The sequence below is a fragment of the Gopherus evgoodei genome, chromosome 12, assembly GCF_007399415.2.
Source record: "Gopherus evgoodei ecotype Sinaloan lineage chromosome 12, rGopEvg1_v1.p, whole genome shotgun sequence".
NCBI lineage: Eukaryota > Metazoa > Chordata > Testudines > Testudinidae > Gopherus > Gopherus evgoodei.
In genome coordinates this window covers 3,506,389-3,521,117 of record NC_044333.1, presented here as the reverse complement: position 1 = coordinate 3,521,117, position 14,729 = coordinate 3,506,389, and the positions used below count along the sequence as shown (strand labels likewise).

At 48.4% G+C, this 14,729-nt stretch overlaps 1 protein-coding gene across 4 annotated transcripts in view; it reads right to left on the bottom strand.

The window, feature by feature from the left end:
• HYDIN (HYDIN axonemal central pair apparatus protein) overlaps window positions 1–14,729 on the bottom strand; it is a 392,944-nt gene that overhangs the window by 30,299 nt on the left and 347,916 nt on the right. For all 4 annotated transcript variants that reach the window (XM_030581746.1, XM_030581747.1, XM_030581748.1 and 1 more), the window contains 5 exons: window positions 14,385–14,619; window positions 6,320–6,532; window positions 5,555–5,693; window positions 1,950–2,115; window positions 180–327 (listed from right to left, as the gene is read on the bottom strand). In XM_030581746.1, coding sequence (XP_030437606.1) covers window positions 180–327; window positions 1,950–2,115; window positions 5,555–5,693; window positions 6,320–6,532; window positions 14,385–14,619 — 901 coding nt within the window. The remainder of the gene's footprint in view (window positions 1–179; window positions 328–1,949; window positions 2,116–5,554; window positions 5,694–6,319; window positions 6,533–14,384; window positions 14,620–14,729) is intronic.

Genomic DNA, 14,729 nt, shown 5'->3' with positions numbered 1-14,729 from the left:
GGAGACTGACAGTGTAAGAAGACGAACCAGTGTGTCCCACCAAGAGCTGCCTGCTGGCTGGCTAAGAGCTGATACCTGAGGTGAAACCACTGTACAACGTGGAAGGAATCTAACACAGCACTGTGCTTGGGAGCCACAATCTAACCCTGCGAGCCCTAGACATCTCTGTCCCCCTTTACCTGGAAAGAGGTGGAATGCAGCCCTCCATGGGCTGCACTGTTAGGTAGTTAACGTGTCCCTCTGAATAGCGCGAGCGGTCTCTGAAAGCAAAGCTGAAGGCCTCATTCTCATTGTTAATCATGTGAACCGTCTTGCGGGCCTCATGTCCTTCAGGAGAAACACAGGAAGGAGACAGCAAACCTTTAGTTCTCCTGGCAGGTTGGCATGGAATCAGCCACCACTCGTCTATCTCACAGCAAAGTGCATGGCTTATCCAAGTCTTTTCTACTAGGCCAGGTGTGCTGCAGGTGGAAAGAACAAGGCCAAAAAGCTCCCCCTACCGGAGCATAGTTAATACAGAATGTAAAATAAATTAAACTTCTGTACAGGCAGAGGGAATCACTAGGGATGCTAGTGAACAATATGGCTGTCTATCATTGAGCTGCACACGAGAAATACAGCATCTGAGCTAACCCAGAATTCGGTACCCTCATCAGTATTATTATTGGTATTTTGTATTGTGGTAGCACCTAGGAGCCCCAGTCATGAACCAGACCCCGATGTGCATAGCCAAGGACTAAGGGTATGTCTATGCTGGACCTGAGACAGCACAAGCTAGCATGCTAAAGATAGCACTGTGGATGTTGCTGCTTGGGAAGCAGCTCAGGCCCTCCAGCTCGCTCACCCCCTGGTCTGAGCGCGGGTGGCCAGCCCCAATCTCCATCAGAGCCGCAGCGTCCACACTGCTATTTTTAGCACTCTAGCTCAAGTGGAGCTCACACGTATCTGTCTCCCTGGGCTGTGAGGCTCCCTACAGCTGCAGGGTAGACATACCATAACAGTTTGACAGCAGAGCTTGGTTACATTGAATGAGCAAGGAGACGGGATGGGTAAAATAGCCTGACGAAAATTTCCAAAACTCTAAACCTTTTGCAAAAGCAGCTTTTCTCTAAAATGCACTAATGCCAGATAGTGCATGTGGCAAGACATGAGTTACCAACGAAAATCGCTCACGAATGTCCCCCCACCAGGCATGGACCAATGAAACCTTTACATGGGACTGACCCCTTGACACACACTCACATACTGTACTGGTGAATGAATGGATGGACTGGGATTCAGCTGACAATAGAAACTCTATGGAACAAACTGGAAATCTTTTCAGTGGGTGACCCTGGGTGCTTGTGTTCTGTGAAGGGGTGAATAACATTCCCTTCTTCACTTTCTCCACACCAGTCATGATTTTATAGACCTCTATCAGACCCTTCCCTCTTAGTCGTCTATTTTCTGAGCTGAACAGTCCCAGTCTTTTAAATTTCTCCTCATATGGAAGCTGTTCCCTATCCCTAATCATTTTATTGCCTTTTTCTGGACCTTTTCCTATTCTAATATAGCTTTTTTGAAATCGGGCAACCAGCACTGCACACAGCATTCAAATTGTGGGAGTATCATGGATTTATATAGTGGCATTATGACATTTTCTGTCATAATTTCCCGTTTCTAAGGGTTCCTGACATTAGCTTCTTTGACTGCTGCTGAACATTGCTATTGTTTTACATGGAAGGTGCTCAGATACTAAGGTGATGGGCAGCAATATAAATCCATAGAGAGATGGACAGAAATTGTCTTTCTCCTTTGAAGTGCTCTTTTCAGCCTCTCTTTTTTAATGCTAAATAATAGAATTAGGATCAACAGTAACTATAGAACATTACATTTCTGAATGGAGAGAAAAGTGGAAGGTAGCAGCAATCACAGGCTCCCATCGTGCGGGACACAGAGTCTGTCCTTACCGACTAACAGAGAGAAATAGTTCAGGTGGGATCTGTCCAGCGATACTGAGGGGTCGGTGGTGTTGCCCACCAACAGGAATGGGACTGAGATGTTCTGTTCAGGGATTGTAAAGGTCCAAAACGATTCTGTGGTACCCAGGTGCTGTGGGATGAATTCAAATGTGACCTGAGGAAGAAGAGGCAAATTAAATCAGGTGCCTAGCCACGGAGTGGTGGTGAAATGGATGATACACCAGAGTTGGATCAGGAAAGGGACAGGTGTAATACCAGATGTGGCTCTCTGTCTCCACCTAGTAGCTAGATCACAGAGAATAACTGAGTTGAAGAGCCTCTGCAGCCTATGCTGAAGAACCCGGCTTCCACAGCTCAAAGGCTGTAGCAGACTCATACACATGGACTAGCCCCCAGAGGAATACACAGTCAGACTGCGCAGGCCGGGTTACACATACATTGGGGTTGATCAGAAAGGCCATCTTCTTATGGTGTGACAGCCCCATTTTCTTGCTCTACAGGTACACTACAAAGGGTTTCTCATTCCTTTGGGCTCTTGTGCAAACCATTGCCTCAGTGAGGAATGAATGCCTGCTAGCTTTCCTGTGAACTGCAAGCCGCTTGTGAGCTCAACCAGTTGCACAAAATAGCCAGCAGCACACCTGACCAAGGCAGACATCTCTAACAAGTAAACGGAGCTGCAGGATTGGGTCATACTGATTATGCTTTGACTTTCTCAGATGCTCAGCTTAGGTGTGCCAAAAAAAAGAAAGAAAAAAAAGGCAGAGTACCATAACTCCCAGGTCAAGAGAACAGAACACCTGCTCTGGAGTGAAGGAGCAGGTGGCCAGCCAGTCCCCACACTGAGTGAGACACACTTAGGGCTTCTCTACATAGGCGCACTCAGGAAACTTAATCCAAATAATTTTTTTACGTGGATTAGTTAAACTGCATTAAACCTGTGTGGACATTTTTATTCAGAATTAAAGTGGACTTAATTCAATTTACCTTAATTCACTAAAGTGATATAATAGTAATCCAATTAAGGCCACTAATTCTGAATAGGAGTGTCCACACAGGAGTTTAATGTAATTTAATTAATCCACTTTAAATTCATATCTTTAGTTGATGCAGATTAACTTTCTTGAGTGTCCTTATGTAGACAAAACTCTTCCCTTCCATTCAAGAATTTCCTGGTGCAGGATTGTTCCACGTGCAAAAGGAGATGCCCAAAGATGGTTTTAGCAGAGAACACTAAGAGAATGGGCCAGATTCTGTGCTGACTTCCAGCCTGTGCAGGTTGACCCAATGAAAGATGTGGAGCAGTGTAGTGGGGCGGCTGCCCCACTCCTGCAGAACAGGGGTTGAAAGCAATGAGAGCAGCTGAGGGAGTGGCTCACCACAGGTGTGCAGGAGTCTCGCTCTTACTCTGGAGAGGGGAGGACCTGGCTGCCTGGGAGCTTAGGGTACTGGGAGTAGAGCAGGGCTGGGTAAAGGCCAGAGGAGCTGGGGAGTTCCAGCCTGGTAAACCCCCTGGCTGAAGGCCTTGCTAAAGGCCAAAGCAGGTACTGGGATTGGACAGCTGCAGCCCAGAGATAGGCAGAGTCCAACCTCCTTGCTGATGATGAGTGGCCTTTACGGACTGCAGTTTGCCCCAGTGAGCAGGGGCTAGATGACGACTGGCAGTAGCCACTGAGGCAAGGTGGGTGAGAGGGTTTGGAGTTCCCCTGGGAGGGGAGACCCAAAGTAGGTGTACTGCAGGGGCAGAACCCTGAGGTAAAGGGCACTGGGCTTCGGGCAGGATACGGGGCCTGAGGCAAGTGAGCCACTGGCCAGTAGAGGGCACTCCAGGCTGAACTTGAGCTAATTCCCAGGATAACCAGCAGGAGGCGCTGTGCCAGTGAGTCCCGCACTGCTACAAGCAGGAAGTCTTCATTTCTAGAACAGAAAGTTCTTTAGGGACTCCCTGTATTTTACCCAGGCACTTCTCTGTCCTCCCACCACTATGGTTCTCTTCCCTCACCCTCGGCTGTGGCTATTGCTCATGAGGAGAGATACCCACACTCCCGACTGTAGTTGCAGCATCCTGTCTCCAATAGTCGGCTGTCATACAGACTGGAGCCCTCCAGTTAGCCACAAAATAGGTGAGAGCAAACTTCCCCTCCAAAACGTTCTCACTTCTGACCATGGCAGCTACCCGAACAGGTCAGAGGGCAGCTTCCATACCTGCTTAACACACAACCTCCTGGGCGGGATTGGGATGGCACTGTGCTAGTTTGTTATAGCAGACACGTGCTTTGGCTAATCACAAGGATCTGGAGTGAGACAATATGCTTCACGTTGGCCACTAGGGCTTGCTGTCACACAGACAACAGGCAGCCCCTAACGGCTTTTGAGAGATTCAAACCGGGGGCAATAGTGGAAATACTCTGTATCTCAACACTGCTCAACTGGGTCATCCAATCCCTGGGCTCCGCGCTTTGTCTCTGGGTCCCTATTCATTTCTGTTCTTGGAGAAACCTCCTTCCTTACCCTCACCCACCTGGCCATTTCATTTTCTTACTCACCTACATCAGAGGCAGCTTGTGAGAGGCCCCCCTGCCTGCCCACGTAGCCTGGGGTGAGTTCAAAAGGCTGCCTGCAGTGAGGTGTTGCAGGGGAACAAGCTGCCTGTAGTCCCGGCTTAGCCAAGGCTGCTAGAGCAGGCTGGCACCGCCTACAAAGTGGGCAAGGCTGGCCAGTGAGTGGGCAGGACCATGGCAACCAGGAGATGTGCTGATTCCATTAATCTCTGGGGCACTTTCCATCCGTGATGCACCAGTGGCAACCCAGATCGCATTTACAGCTGCCCTTCCTCTGCCAGTCCGTCCCCATGCCCTCTCCTCAGGTGGTGGCAGAGCTGGTGCAAGGATGTTTCGTGCCCTAGGCAAAATTTCCACCTTGCACCCTCTCCGAGCCCCCACCCTGAGGTGCCCCCCCACGGCAGCTCCCCCTCTGCCCTGAGGTGCCCCCCCTGCGGCAGCTCGTCACCCCCCACCCTCTGCCCTGAGGTACCCCCCGGTCGCAGCTCACCCCTGCTCTGCCTCCTCCCCGAGCACGCCATCGCTGCTTCACTTCTCCCGCCTCCCAGGCTTGCAGCGCCTAAGCTGATTGGTGCCACAAGCCTGGGAGGCGGGAGAAATGAAGCAGCGACGGCGTGGTCGGGGAGGAGGTGGGACAGGGGTGAGCTGGGGCGGGGAGTTTCCCTCCATGCCTCCTCCCCCCTTACTTGCTGCAGGCGGCCCTCCTCGCGCTCCCCTGCCCCAGCTCCCTCCGCCTAAATGCCGGCGGCGACTGGGGCGGCCGAAGATCCGGCCGCCACTGTCACTGTGGAAGAAAATGCCGCCTCCCAAATCCTAGTGTCCTAGGCAACCATCTAGGTCACCTAAATGGTTGCATCAGCCCTAGGTGGTGGGGATGCAAGTTGGCACCACCTGCGCCTGCAGGATTGAAATAAGCTCAGCTCTTTCAAGTGCTTGAAAACAAAGTGCTGTGTCAGAGCTACGCGTTATAGTTCGAGCAGTACTGTACCCGGTGAGACCTGCACACCACCAGACGAGACACCTCCTTCCTACCTCGGCCTTCTTCTCAGGCCGGAGCTGGCCCATTTCTGTCAGACAACTGAAGACTGACTGTTCTCGCGAGTCTTCTGGCTGTTCACAAGCCCACTGGAAGGAGTAGGTGGAATTGGTGGGGTTCACAAGCATGAAGGTCCTGGCCACAACAAACAGAAATTGCCATTAGAAAGGGAACAGTGAACAGCTCTAGGAGCTAGTGGCTTCACTGCTCTGCAGACACCAGGCACTGCCAGCTCCTCCAAGGGAGGATTCCTTGGCACACTCCATCTACCTCCACTGTTATGGACATGACAGCTCCATCCCACTACTGGTTCTGGAGTCCCCACAGCCCTCTGGGCTGGCTGGTTACCTTTATCATCTGTAAACAGATACTAAGGTCAGCCCGATGCAAACCCTAGCACCAGAGTGGTGGGGATAAAATCCAACACAACAAGGATCTTTACTGAGTGGCGTGCTCTAGAGGGGTTATTTCCTGTGCTGACTCAATCAAGTATTCAAAGAGTCAAAAGAGGCCAAACTCGTGGAGAGAAAGGAGAGTTACACTGGACGACACCTACGGGCTGGGGACCAGCTCTGTTTGTCGCAGGACAGGATGGTGGAAGCAAAGGCTAGTCTATGTTGCCCCAAGTGATCTACTGGGAGCCGGACCACAGGAACTGTGCAGCTATTCCATAAGAAGTTTAGAAGACTGAGATGACCGGTCTCCGGCTGAGTTGTTGTGACTAGCCAGTAGTCAGCAAGTCAAGCCTTCTCCATGCCCACCTGCTGTTCCGAGCGTGCACTCCGACAGACGCAAACTCAATCACCCTGGTGTTGGGATCCAGCGCAGCCCCCCCGGGCCCTCGCAGCTCTGGGTTGCGCCTGTTTGCGGTGAGGTAGTCAGAGTCCTCCAGCTCGAAATGGCAGTATGGCAGGAGGCTTCTCCCCTTCACAGCCACTAAGGGGCATTGGTGATTGGGCTTCAGGTTGGGGATACTGAGAAGAAATGGACCAGTCAGTGTTATGAAAGGCAGCGGGGCAGCTTTATGGCTTTGCTGTACACAGCTTTCATGTCCTCTCTCTCAGTAGGTGTACCGAGCAGTGAATCAAAGGGAAGCTCACTCTGTGGTGATGAGGCAGCAAAGGAGACACATGTATAGTAACTCCTCAGTGGGAGAAAAGTGGCACCTTTATGATAAGCACACTGGAGGTCGTGCTGGTGACTCAATACGGCTAAGCCCTCACTAAGTTTCCATACTCATCCAAAAGCCGGTACTAGTGATTGAACCTCTTGGGGCTTAGGTGATTTCTCATACCCAAGGTAAATTTGTATTAGTCATTAGGACTCCACCAGAACGGTACAAGCCAGGCAAAGGGGCTGCGGGAGGACTGTGAATTACTTACCCTCCATCTCTGAAAGGTGGAATCCTACTTGTACCCAACCCCCATTTTTAACATTTTTTTTAAAATGAGTTTTCTCAGGTTCCCAGGAAGAAGGATTGCTAGGGAGAGATGGAATCCACCTAACGAAGAGAGGGAAGAACATCTTTGCAGGCAGGCTGGCTAACCTAGTGAGGAGGGCTTTAAACTAGGTTTGCCGGAGGATGGAGACCTAAGCCCAGAAGTAAGTGGGGGAGTGGGATACTGGGAGGAAACACAAGGAGGAGGATGCAACAGGGGAGGCCTCCTAATTCATACTGAGAAAGTAGGGCAATCGGCTAGTTATCTTTGGTCCTGCTTTGAGCACGGGGTGGGACTAGATGACCTCTTGAGGTCCCTTCCAACCCTGATATTCTATGATTCTATTCTATGATCTTAGGTGCATGTACCCAAATGCAAGAAGCTGAGAAACAAGCAGTGAGAACTGGAAGTCCTGGCACAGTCATGGAACCATGATGTGATTGGAATAACAGACTTGGTGGGGTAACTCACATGACTGGAGCACTGTCAGGATGGGTATAAACTGTTCAGGAAGGACAGGTTGGGGAGAAAAGGTGGAGGAGTTGCACTGTATGTAAAGGGGCAGTATGATTGCTCAGGGATCCAGTATGAAACTGGAGAAAAGCCTGTTGACAGTCTCTGGGTTAAGTTTAGAGGCGAGAGCAACAAGGGTGATGTCATGGTGAGCGTCTGCTATAGACCACCAGACCAGGAGGATGAAGTAGACGAGGCTTTCTTCGGACAACTAACAGAAGTTTCCAGATCACAGGCCCTGATATCTGCTGGGAGAGTAATACAGGAGTGAACAGACAATCCAGGAAGTTTTTGGAGAGTGTTGGGGACAACTTCCTGGTGAAAGTGCTCGAGGAATCAACTAGGGGCAGGACTGGCGCTAGAGTTTTTCGCGCCCTAGGCGCACGGCCATTTCGCCGCCCCACGCGCCGCTCCCGCGGCTCCGGTGGAGCTGCCGCAGTCATTTCTGCGGAAGGTCCGTTGGTCCGCGGCTCCAGTGGAGGTGCCGCAGCCGTGCCTGCAGGAGGTCCACTGGAGCCGCGCGGGACCAGCAGACCACCCGCAGGCATGCCTGCGGCAGCTCCACTGGAGCCATGGACCAAAGGACCCTCCGCAGACACGACTACGGCAGCTCCACCGGAGCTGCCTGCTGCCCCCCCACCCCCTGGCAAAATGCCGCCCCCCGAAAATCCTGGCGCCCTAGGCTATTGCCTAGTTCGCCTCAATGGAAGCACCAGCCCTGACTAGGGGGCGTCCTCCTCTTGACCAGCTGCTCACAAACAGGGAAGAACTGGTAGGGAAAGTAGAATTGGGTGGCAACCTGGGCAGTAGTGAGCATGAGATGTTTGAGTTCAGGATCCTGACACAAGGAAGAAAGGAGAACAGCAGAATATGGACCCCGGACTTCAGAAAAGCAGACTTTGACTCCCTCAGGGAACTGATGGGCAGGATCCCCTGGGAGGCTAATATGAGGGGGAAAGGAGTCCAGGAGAGCTGGCTGTATTTTAAAGAAGCCTTATTGAGGGTGCAGGAATGATGTGCAGAAAGAATGGCAAATATGGCAGGTGACCAGCTGGGCTTAACAGAGAAGTCTTCAGTGAACTTAATCACAAAAAGGAAGCTTACAAGAAGTGGAAACTTGGACAGATGACTAGAGAGGAGTATAAAAATATTGCTCAAGCATGCAGGGTGTAACCATGAAGGCCAAAGCACAATTGGAGTTGCAGCTAGCAAGGGATGTGAAGGGTAACAAGAAGGGTTTGTACAGGTATGTTAGCAACAAGAAGATGATCAGGGAAAGTGTGGGACTCTTACTGAATGGGGGAGGCAACCTAGTGACCGATGATGTGGAAAAAGCTGAAGTACTCAATGCTTTTTTTGCCTCGGTCTTCACAGACAAGTTCAGCACGCAGACTGCTGCACTGGGCAGCACAGTATAGGGAGGAGGTGAGCAGCTCTCAGTGGCAAAAGAACAGGTTAAGGACTATTTAGAAAAGCTGGACATACACAAGTCCATGGGGCCACATGCGCTGCATCCGAGGGTGCTGATGGAGCTGGCGGATGTGATTGCAGAGCCATTGGCCATTATCTTTGAAAACTCATGGTGACTGAGAGAGGCCCCGGACAATTGGAAAAAGGCAAATATAGTGCCCATCTTTTAAAAAAAAGGGAAGAAGGAGAATCTGGGGAACTACAGACCAGTCAGCCTCACCTCAGTCCCTGGAAAAAATCACTGAGCAGGTCCTCAAGGAATCCATTTGAAGCACTTGGAGGAGAGGAAGGTGATCAGGAACAGTCAGCATGGATTCACCAAGGGCAAATAATAAGAACATAAGAATGGGCATAATGGATCAGACCAAAGGTCCTCCAGCCCAGTATCCTGTCTGCCGACAATGGTCAATGCCAGGCCCCCCAGAAGGAGTGAACCTAACAGGTAATGATCAAATGATCTTTCTCCTGTCATCCATCTCCTCCCTCTGGCAAACAGAAGCTAGGGACGCCATGCCTTACCCATCCTGGCTAACAGCCATTAATGGACTTAACCTCCATGAATTTTTCTAGTTCTCTTTTAAACCCTGTTATAGTCCTAGCCTTCACAACCTCCTCAGGCAAGGGGTTCTACAGGCTGACTGTGCGCTGTGTGAAGAAGAACTTTCTTCTATTTGTTTTAAACCTGCTGCCCATTAATTTCATTAGGTGGCCTCTAGTTCTTATATTATGGGAATAAGTAAATAACTTTTCCTTATTCACTTTCTCTACATCACATATGATTTTATATACCTCTATCATATCCCCCCTTAGTCTCCTCTTTTCCAAGCTGAAAAGTCCTAGCCTCTTAAATCTCTCCTCATATGGGACCCATTCCAAACCCTTAATCATTTTAGTTGCCCTTCTCTGAATCTTTTCTAGTGCCAGTATATCTTTCTTGAGATGAGGAGACCACATCTGTACACGGTATTCGAGATGTGGGCGTACCATGGATTTATATAAGGGCAATAAGATATTCTCTGTCTTATTCTCTATCCCCTTTTTAATGATTCTTAACATCCTGTTTGCTTTTTTGACTGCCGCTGCACACTGCATGGATGTCTTCAGAGAACTATCCACAATGAGATCTCTTTCCTGATTAGTTGTAGCTAAATTAGCCCCCATCATATTGTATGTAGAGTTGGGTTATTTTTTCCCATTTCATTTATCCACATTAAATTTCATTTGCCATTTTGTTGCCCAATCACTTAGTTTTGTGAGATCTTTTTGAAGTTCTTCACAGTCTGCTTTGGTCTTAACTATCTTGAGCAGTTTAGTATCATCTGCAAACTTTGCCACCTCACAGTTTACCCCATTCTCCAGATCATTTATGAATAAGTTGAATAGGATTGGTCCTAGGACTGACCCTTGGGGAACACCACTAGTTACCCCTTTCCATTCTGAGAATTTACCATTAATTCCTACCCTTTGTTCCCTGTCTTTTAACCAGTTTTCAATTTATGAAAGGACCTTCCCTTTTATCCCAGGACAACTTTATTTATGTAAGAGCCTTTGGTGAGGGACCTTTTCAAAGGCTTTCTGGAAATCCAAATACCCTATGTCCACTGGATATCTCTTGTTCACATGTTTGTTGACCCCTTCTAAGAACTCTAACAGATTAGTAGGACATGACTTCCCTTTACAGAAACCATGCTGACTTTTGCCCAACAGTTTATGTTCTACTATGTGTCTGACAATTTTATTCTTTACTATTGTCTGAACTAATTTGCCCGGTACTGACGTTAGACTTACCAGTCTGTAATTGCCAGGATCACCTCTAGAGCCCTTTTTAAATTTTGGCATTACATTAGCTATCTTCGAATTACTGGGTACAGAAGCTGATTTAAAGGACAGGTTACAAACCCTAGTTAATAGTTCCACAATTTCACATTTGAGTTATTTCAGAACTCTTGGGTGAATGCCATCTGGTCCCGGTGACTTGTTAATGTTGAGTTTATCAATTAATTCCCAAACCTCCTCCAATGACACTTCAATATGTGACGATTCTTCAGATTTGTCACTTACAAAGGACAGCTCAGGTTTGGGAATCTCCCTAACAACCTCAGCCGTGAAGACTGAACAAAGAATTCATTTAGTTTCTCCACAATGACTTTATTGTCTTTAAGCGCACCTTTTGTATCTTGATCGTCCAGGGGCCCCACTGGTGGTTTAGCAGGCTTCCTGCTCCTGATGTACTTAAAAAGCATTTTGTTATTACATTTGGAGTTTTTGCCTAGCCATTCTTCAGACTCCTTTTTGGTTTTTGTTATTACATTCTTGCACTTAATTTGGCAGTGTTTATGCTCCTTTCTATTTACTTCACTAGGAGATGATTTCCACTTTTTAAAAAGATGCCTTTTTATCTCTCACTGCTTCTTTTACATGGTTGTTAAGCCACGGTGGCTCTTTTTTAATTCTATTACTGTGTTTTTTAATTTGGGGGTATACATTTAAGTTGGGCCTCTATTATAGTGTCTTTGAAAAGTGTGCATGCAGCTTGCAGGGATTTCACTCTAGTCACTGTACCTTTTAATTTCTGTTTAACTAACCTTCTCATTTTTGCGTAGTTCCCCTTTCTGAAATTAAATGCCACAGTGTTGGGCTGTTGAGATGTTCTTCCCTCCACAGGAATGTTGAATGTTATTATATTATGGTCACTATTTCCAAGCGGTCCTGTTATAGTTACCTCCTGGACCAGCTCCTGCACTCCACTCAGGACTAAATCGAGAGTTGCCTCTCCCCTTGTGGGTTCCTGTACCAGCTGCTCCAAGAAGCAGTCATTTAAAGTATTGAGAAATTTTGCCTCTGCATTTCATCCGGAGGTGATGTACCCAGTCAGTATGAGGATAATTGAAATCCCCCACTGTTACTGAGTTCTTTATTTTGATAGCCTCTCTAATTTCCCTTAGCATTTCATCGCCACTATCACTGTCCTGGTCAGGTGGTCGATAATAGATCCCTATTGTTATATTCTTATTAGAGCATGAAATTACTATCCATAGAGAATCTATGGAATGTGGATTCATTTAAGATTTTTACTTCATTTGATTCAATATTTTCTTTCACATAAAGTGACACTCCTCCCCCAGCACGACCTGTTCTGTCCTTCCAATATATTTTGTACCCCGGAATGATTGTGTCCCACTGATTGTCCTCAGTCCACCAGGTTTCTGTGATGCCTGTTATATCAATAGCCTCCATTATCACGAGGCACTCTAGTTCACCCATCTTATTATTTAGACTTCTAGCATTTGTGTACAAGCACTTGTCACTGTTTTTGTCTGCCCTTTTGTCTGATGTGTCAGATTCTTTTTTATGTGAATTCTTCTCGTCTGATCCAGCCCTTACATTATCCTCTTCCATCCTCCGCTCCTGACTATAACCTGGAGATTCTCTATCATCAGACTCTCCCCTAAGAGAAGTCTCTGTCCGATCCACGTGCTCCTCTGCAGCAATCGGCTTTCTCCCATCTCCTAGTTTAAAAACTGCTCTGTAACCTTTTTAATGTTTAGTGCCAGCAGTCTGGATTCACTTTGGTTTAGGTGAAGCTCATCCTTCCTGTATAGGCTCCCCCTGTCCCAAACGTTTCCCTAGTTCCTAATAAATCTAAAATCTCCTCTCTACACCATCGTCTCATCCACACATTGAGACTCTGAAGCTCTGCCTGACTACTTGGCCCTGCGTGTGGAACTGGAAGCATTTCTGACAATGCCACATAGAGGTCCTGGATTTCAGTCTCTTTCCTAGCAGCCTAAATCTGGCCTCCAGGACGTCTCTCCTACCCTTCCCTATGTCATTGGTACCTACATTTACCATGATCACCAGCTCATCACCAGCATTACACAGAAGTCTATCCAGATGCCTCAAGAGATCTGCAACCTTTGCACCAGGCAGGCAAGTCACCATACGGTTCTACTGGTCATCACAAACCCAGTCATGCCTGACCAACCTGATTGCCTTTTATGATTAGATAATTGGCTCTGTGAATATGGAGAAAGTGGTGGACGTGATATGCCTTGACTTTAGCAAAGCTTTTGACACAGTCACCCACAGTATTCTTGCCATCAAGTTAAGAAGTATGGATTGGATGAATGGCCTATAAGGTAGGTAGAAAGCTGGCTAGATTGTCGGGTTCAACGGGTGGTGAGCAATGGCTTGATGTCTAGTTGGCAGTGGTATCAATTGAAGTGCCCCAGGGGTCTGTCCTGGGGCCAGTTTTGTTCAACATCTTCATTAATTATCTGGATGATGACATGTTCGTGGATGACACTAAGCTGGAGGGAAGAGATAGGGTCCAGAGTGATGTAGACAAATTGGCGGATTGGGCTAAAAGAAATCTGATGAGGTTCAACAAGGACAAGTGCAGAATCCTGCACCTAGGACGGAAGAATCCCATTCACTGCTACAGGCTGGGGACCGACTGGCTAAGTAGCAGTTCTGCAGAAAAGGACCTGGGGGTTACAGTGGATGAGAAGTTGGATATGAGCCAGCAGTGTGCCCTTGTTGCCAAGAAGGCTCATGGCACATTGGGCTGTATTAGTAAGGGCATTGCCAGCAGTTCGAGGGACGTGATCATTCCCCTCTATTCGGCACTGGTGAGGCCACACCTGGAGTACTGCGTCCAGTTTTGGCCCCCCCACTACAGAAAGGATGTGGACACATTGGAGAGAGTCCAGCAGAGGGCAATGAAAATGATTAGGGGGCTGGGGCACATGACTTACGAGAAGAGGCTGAGGGAACTGGGGTTATTTTCTCTGCAGAAGAGAAGAGTGAGGAGGGATTTGATAGCAGCCTTCAACTATCTGAAGGGGGGTTCCAAAGAGGATGGATCTAGGCTGTTCTCAGTGGTGGCAGATAGCCGAACAAGGAGTAATAGACTCAAGTTGCAGTGGTGGAGGTCTAGGTTGGATATTAGGAAACACTATTTCACTAGGAAGGTGGTGAAGCTCTGGAATGGGTTACCTAGGGAGGTGGTGGAATCTCCATTCATAGAGGTTTTTAAGGCCCGACCAGGATGACTTAGTTGGGGTAGGTCCTGCTTTGAGCAGGGGGTGGGGCTAGATGACCTCCTGAGGTCTCTTCCAACCCCAGTCTTCTATGATTCTAAATCATCCCTGATCACCTCCCCTCCAGAACTAAACAGCCTAAGGGATCCTAAGGGATGGCACAGGTTTCGTCCCAGGGCTGATGGTTTCCAAGCTAGGACTAAACAAAGCAATAGGTTTTTGATGCCCCACCTTTCCTCGACTGCATTGTCGGACCATCCATTTCAGGGAGCACCGAATTCCATTCACACCAAAGTACTTTGGATAATAATCCCCTGTTACTAGCACTTGTCAAGATGCAATCCACCCAGAGTGCTTCCTACCTGCAGAGTAGGTGGCCCTCAAACTCTCCCACTTCCAGTGGGGAGAATTTCAACAGGAACTGCTGCTTCTTCCCGGCTGGGATGAGGCCACTGCTGGGTTCCACAGAGAATGGAGGGAGTGCAGAAACAGCACACAGGAAGGATGAGACACTCTCCAGAACACTGCCTAGCTGGCTAGCGGGTCGACTGCATGGTATTTTGGTGGAGGCAGCAGATGTGGCAGATGGGAACTCTCCTGTGTTAAGGAATAGGTGGTTAGATCAGTTTCACTGGATTTGTCTTCGAGGATGAAACCTCTTGTTCTGAGCTCAGACCCCATGATTCAGTACGATGGACAGAAGGCCG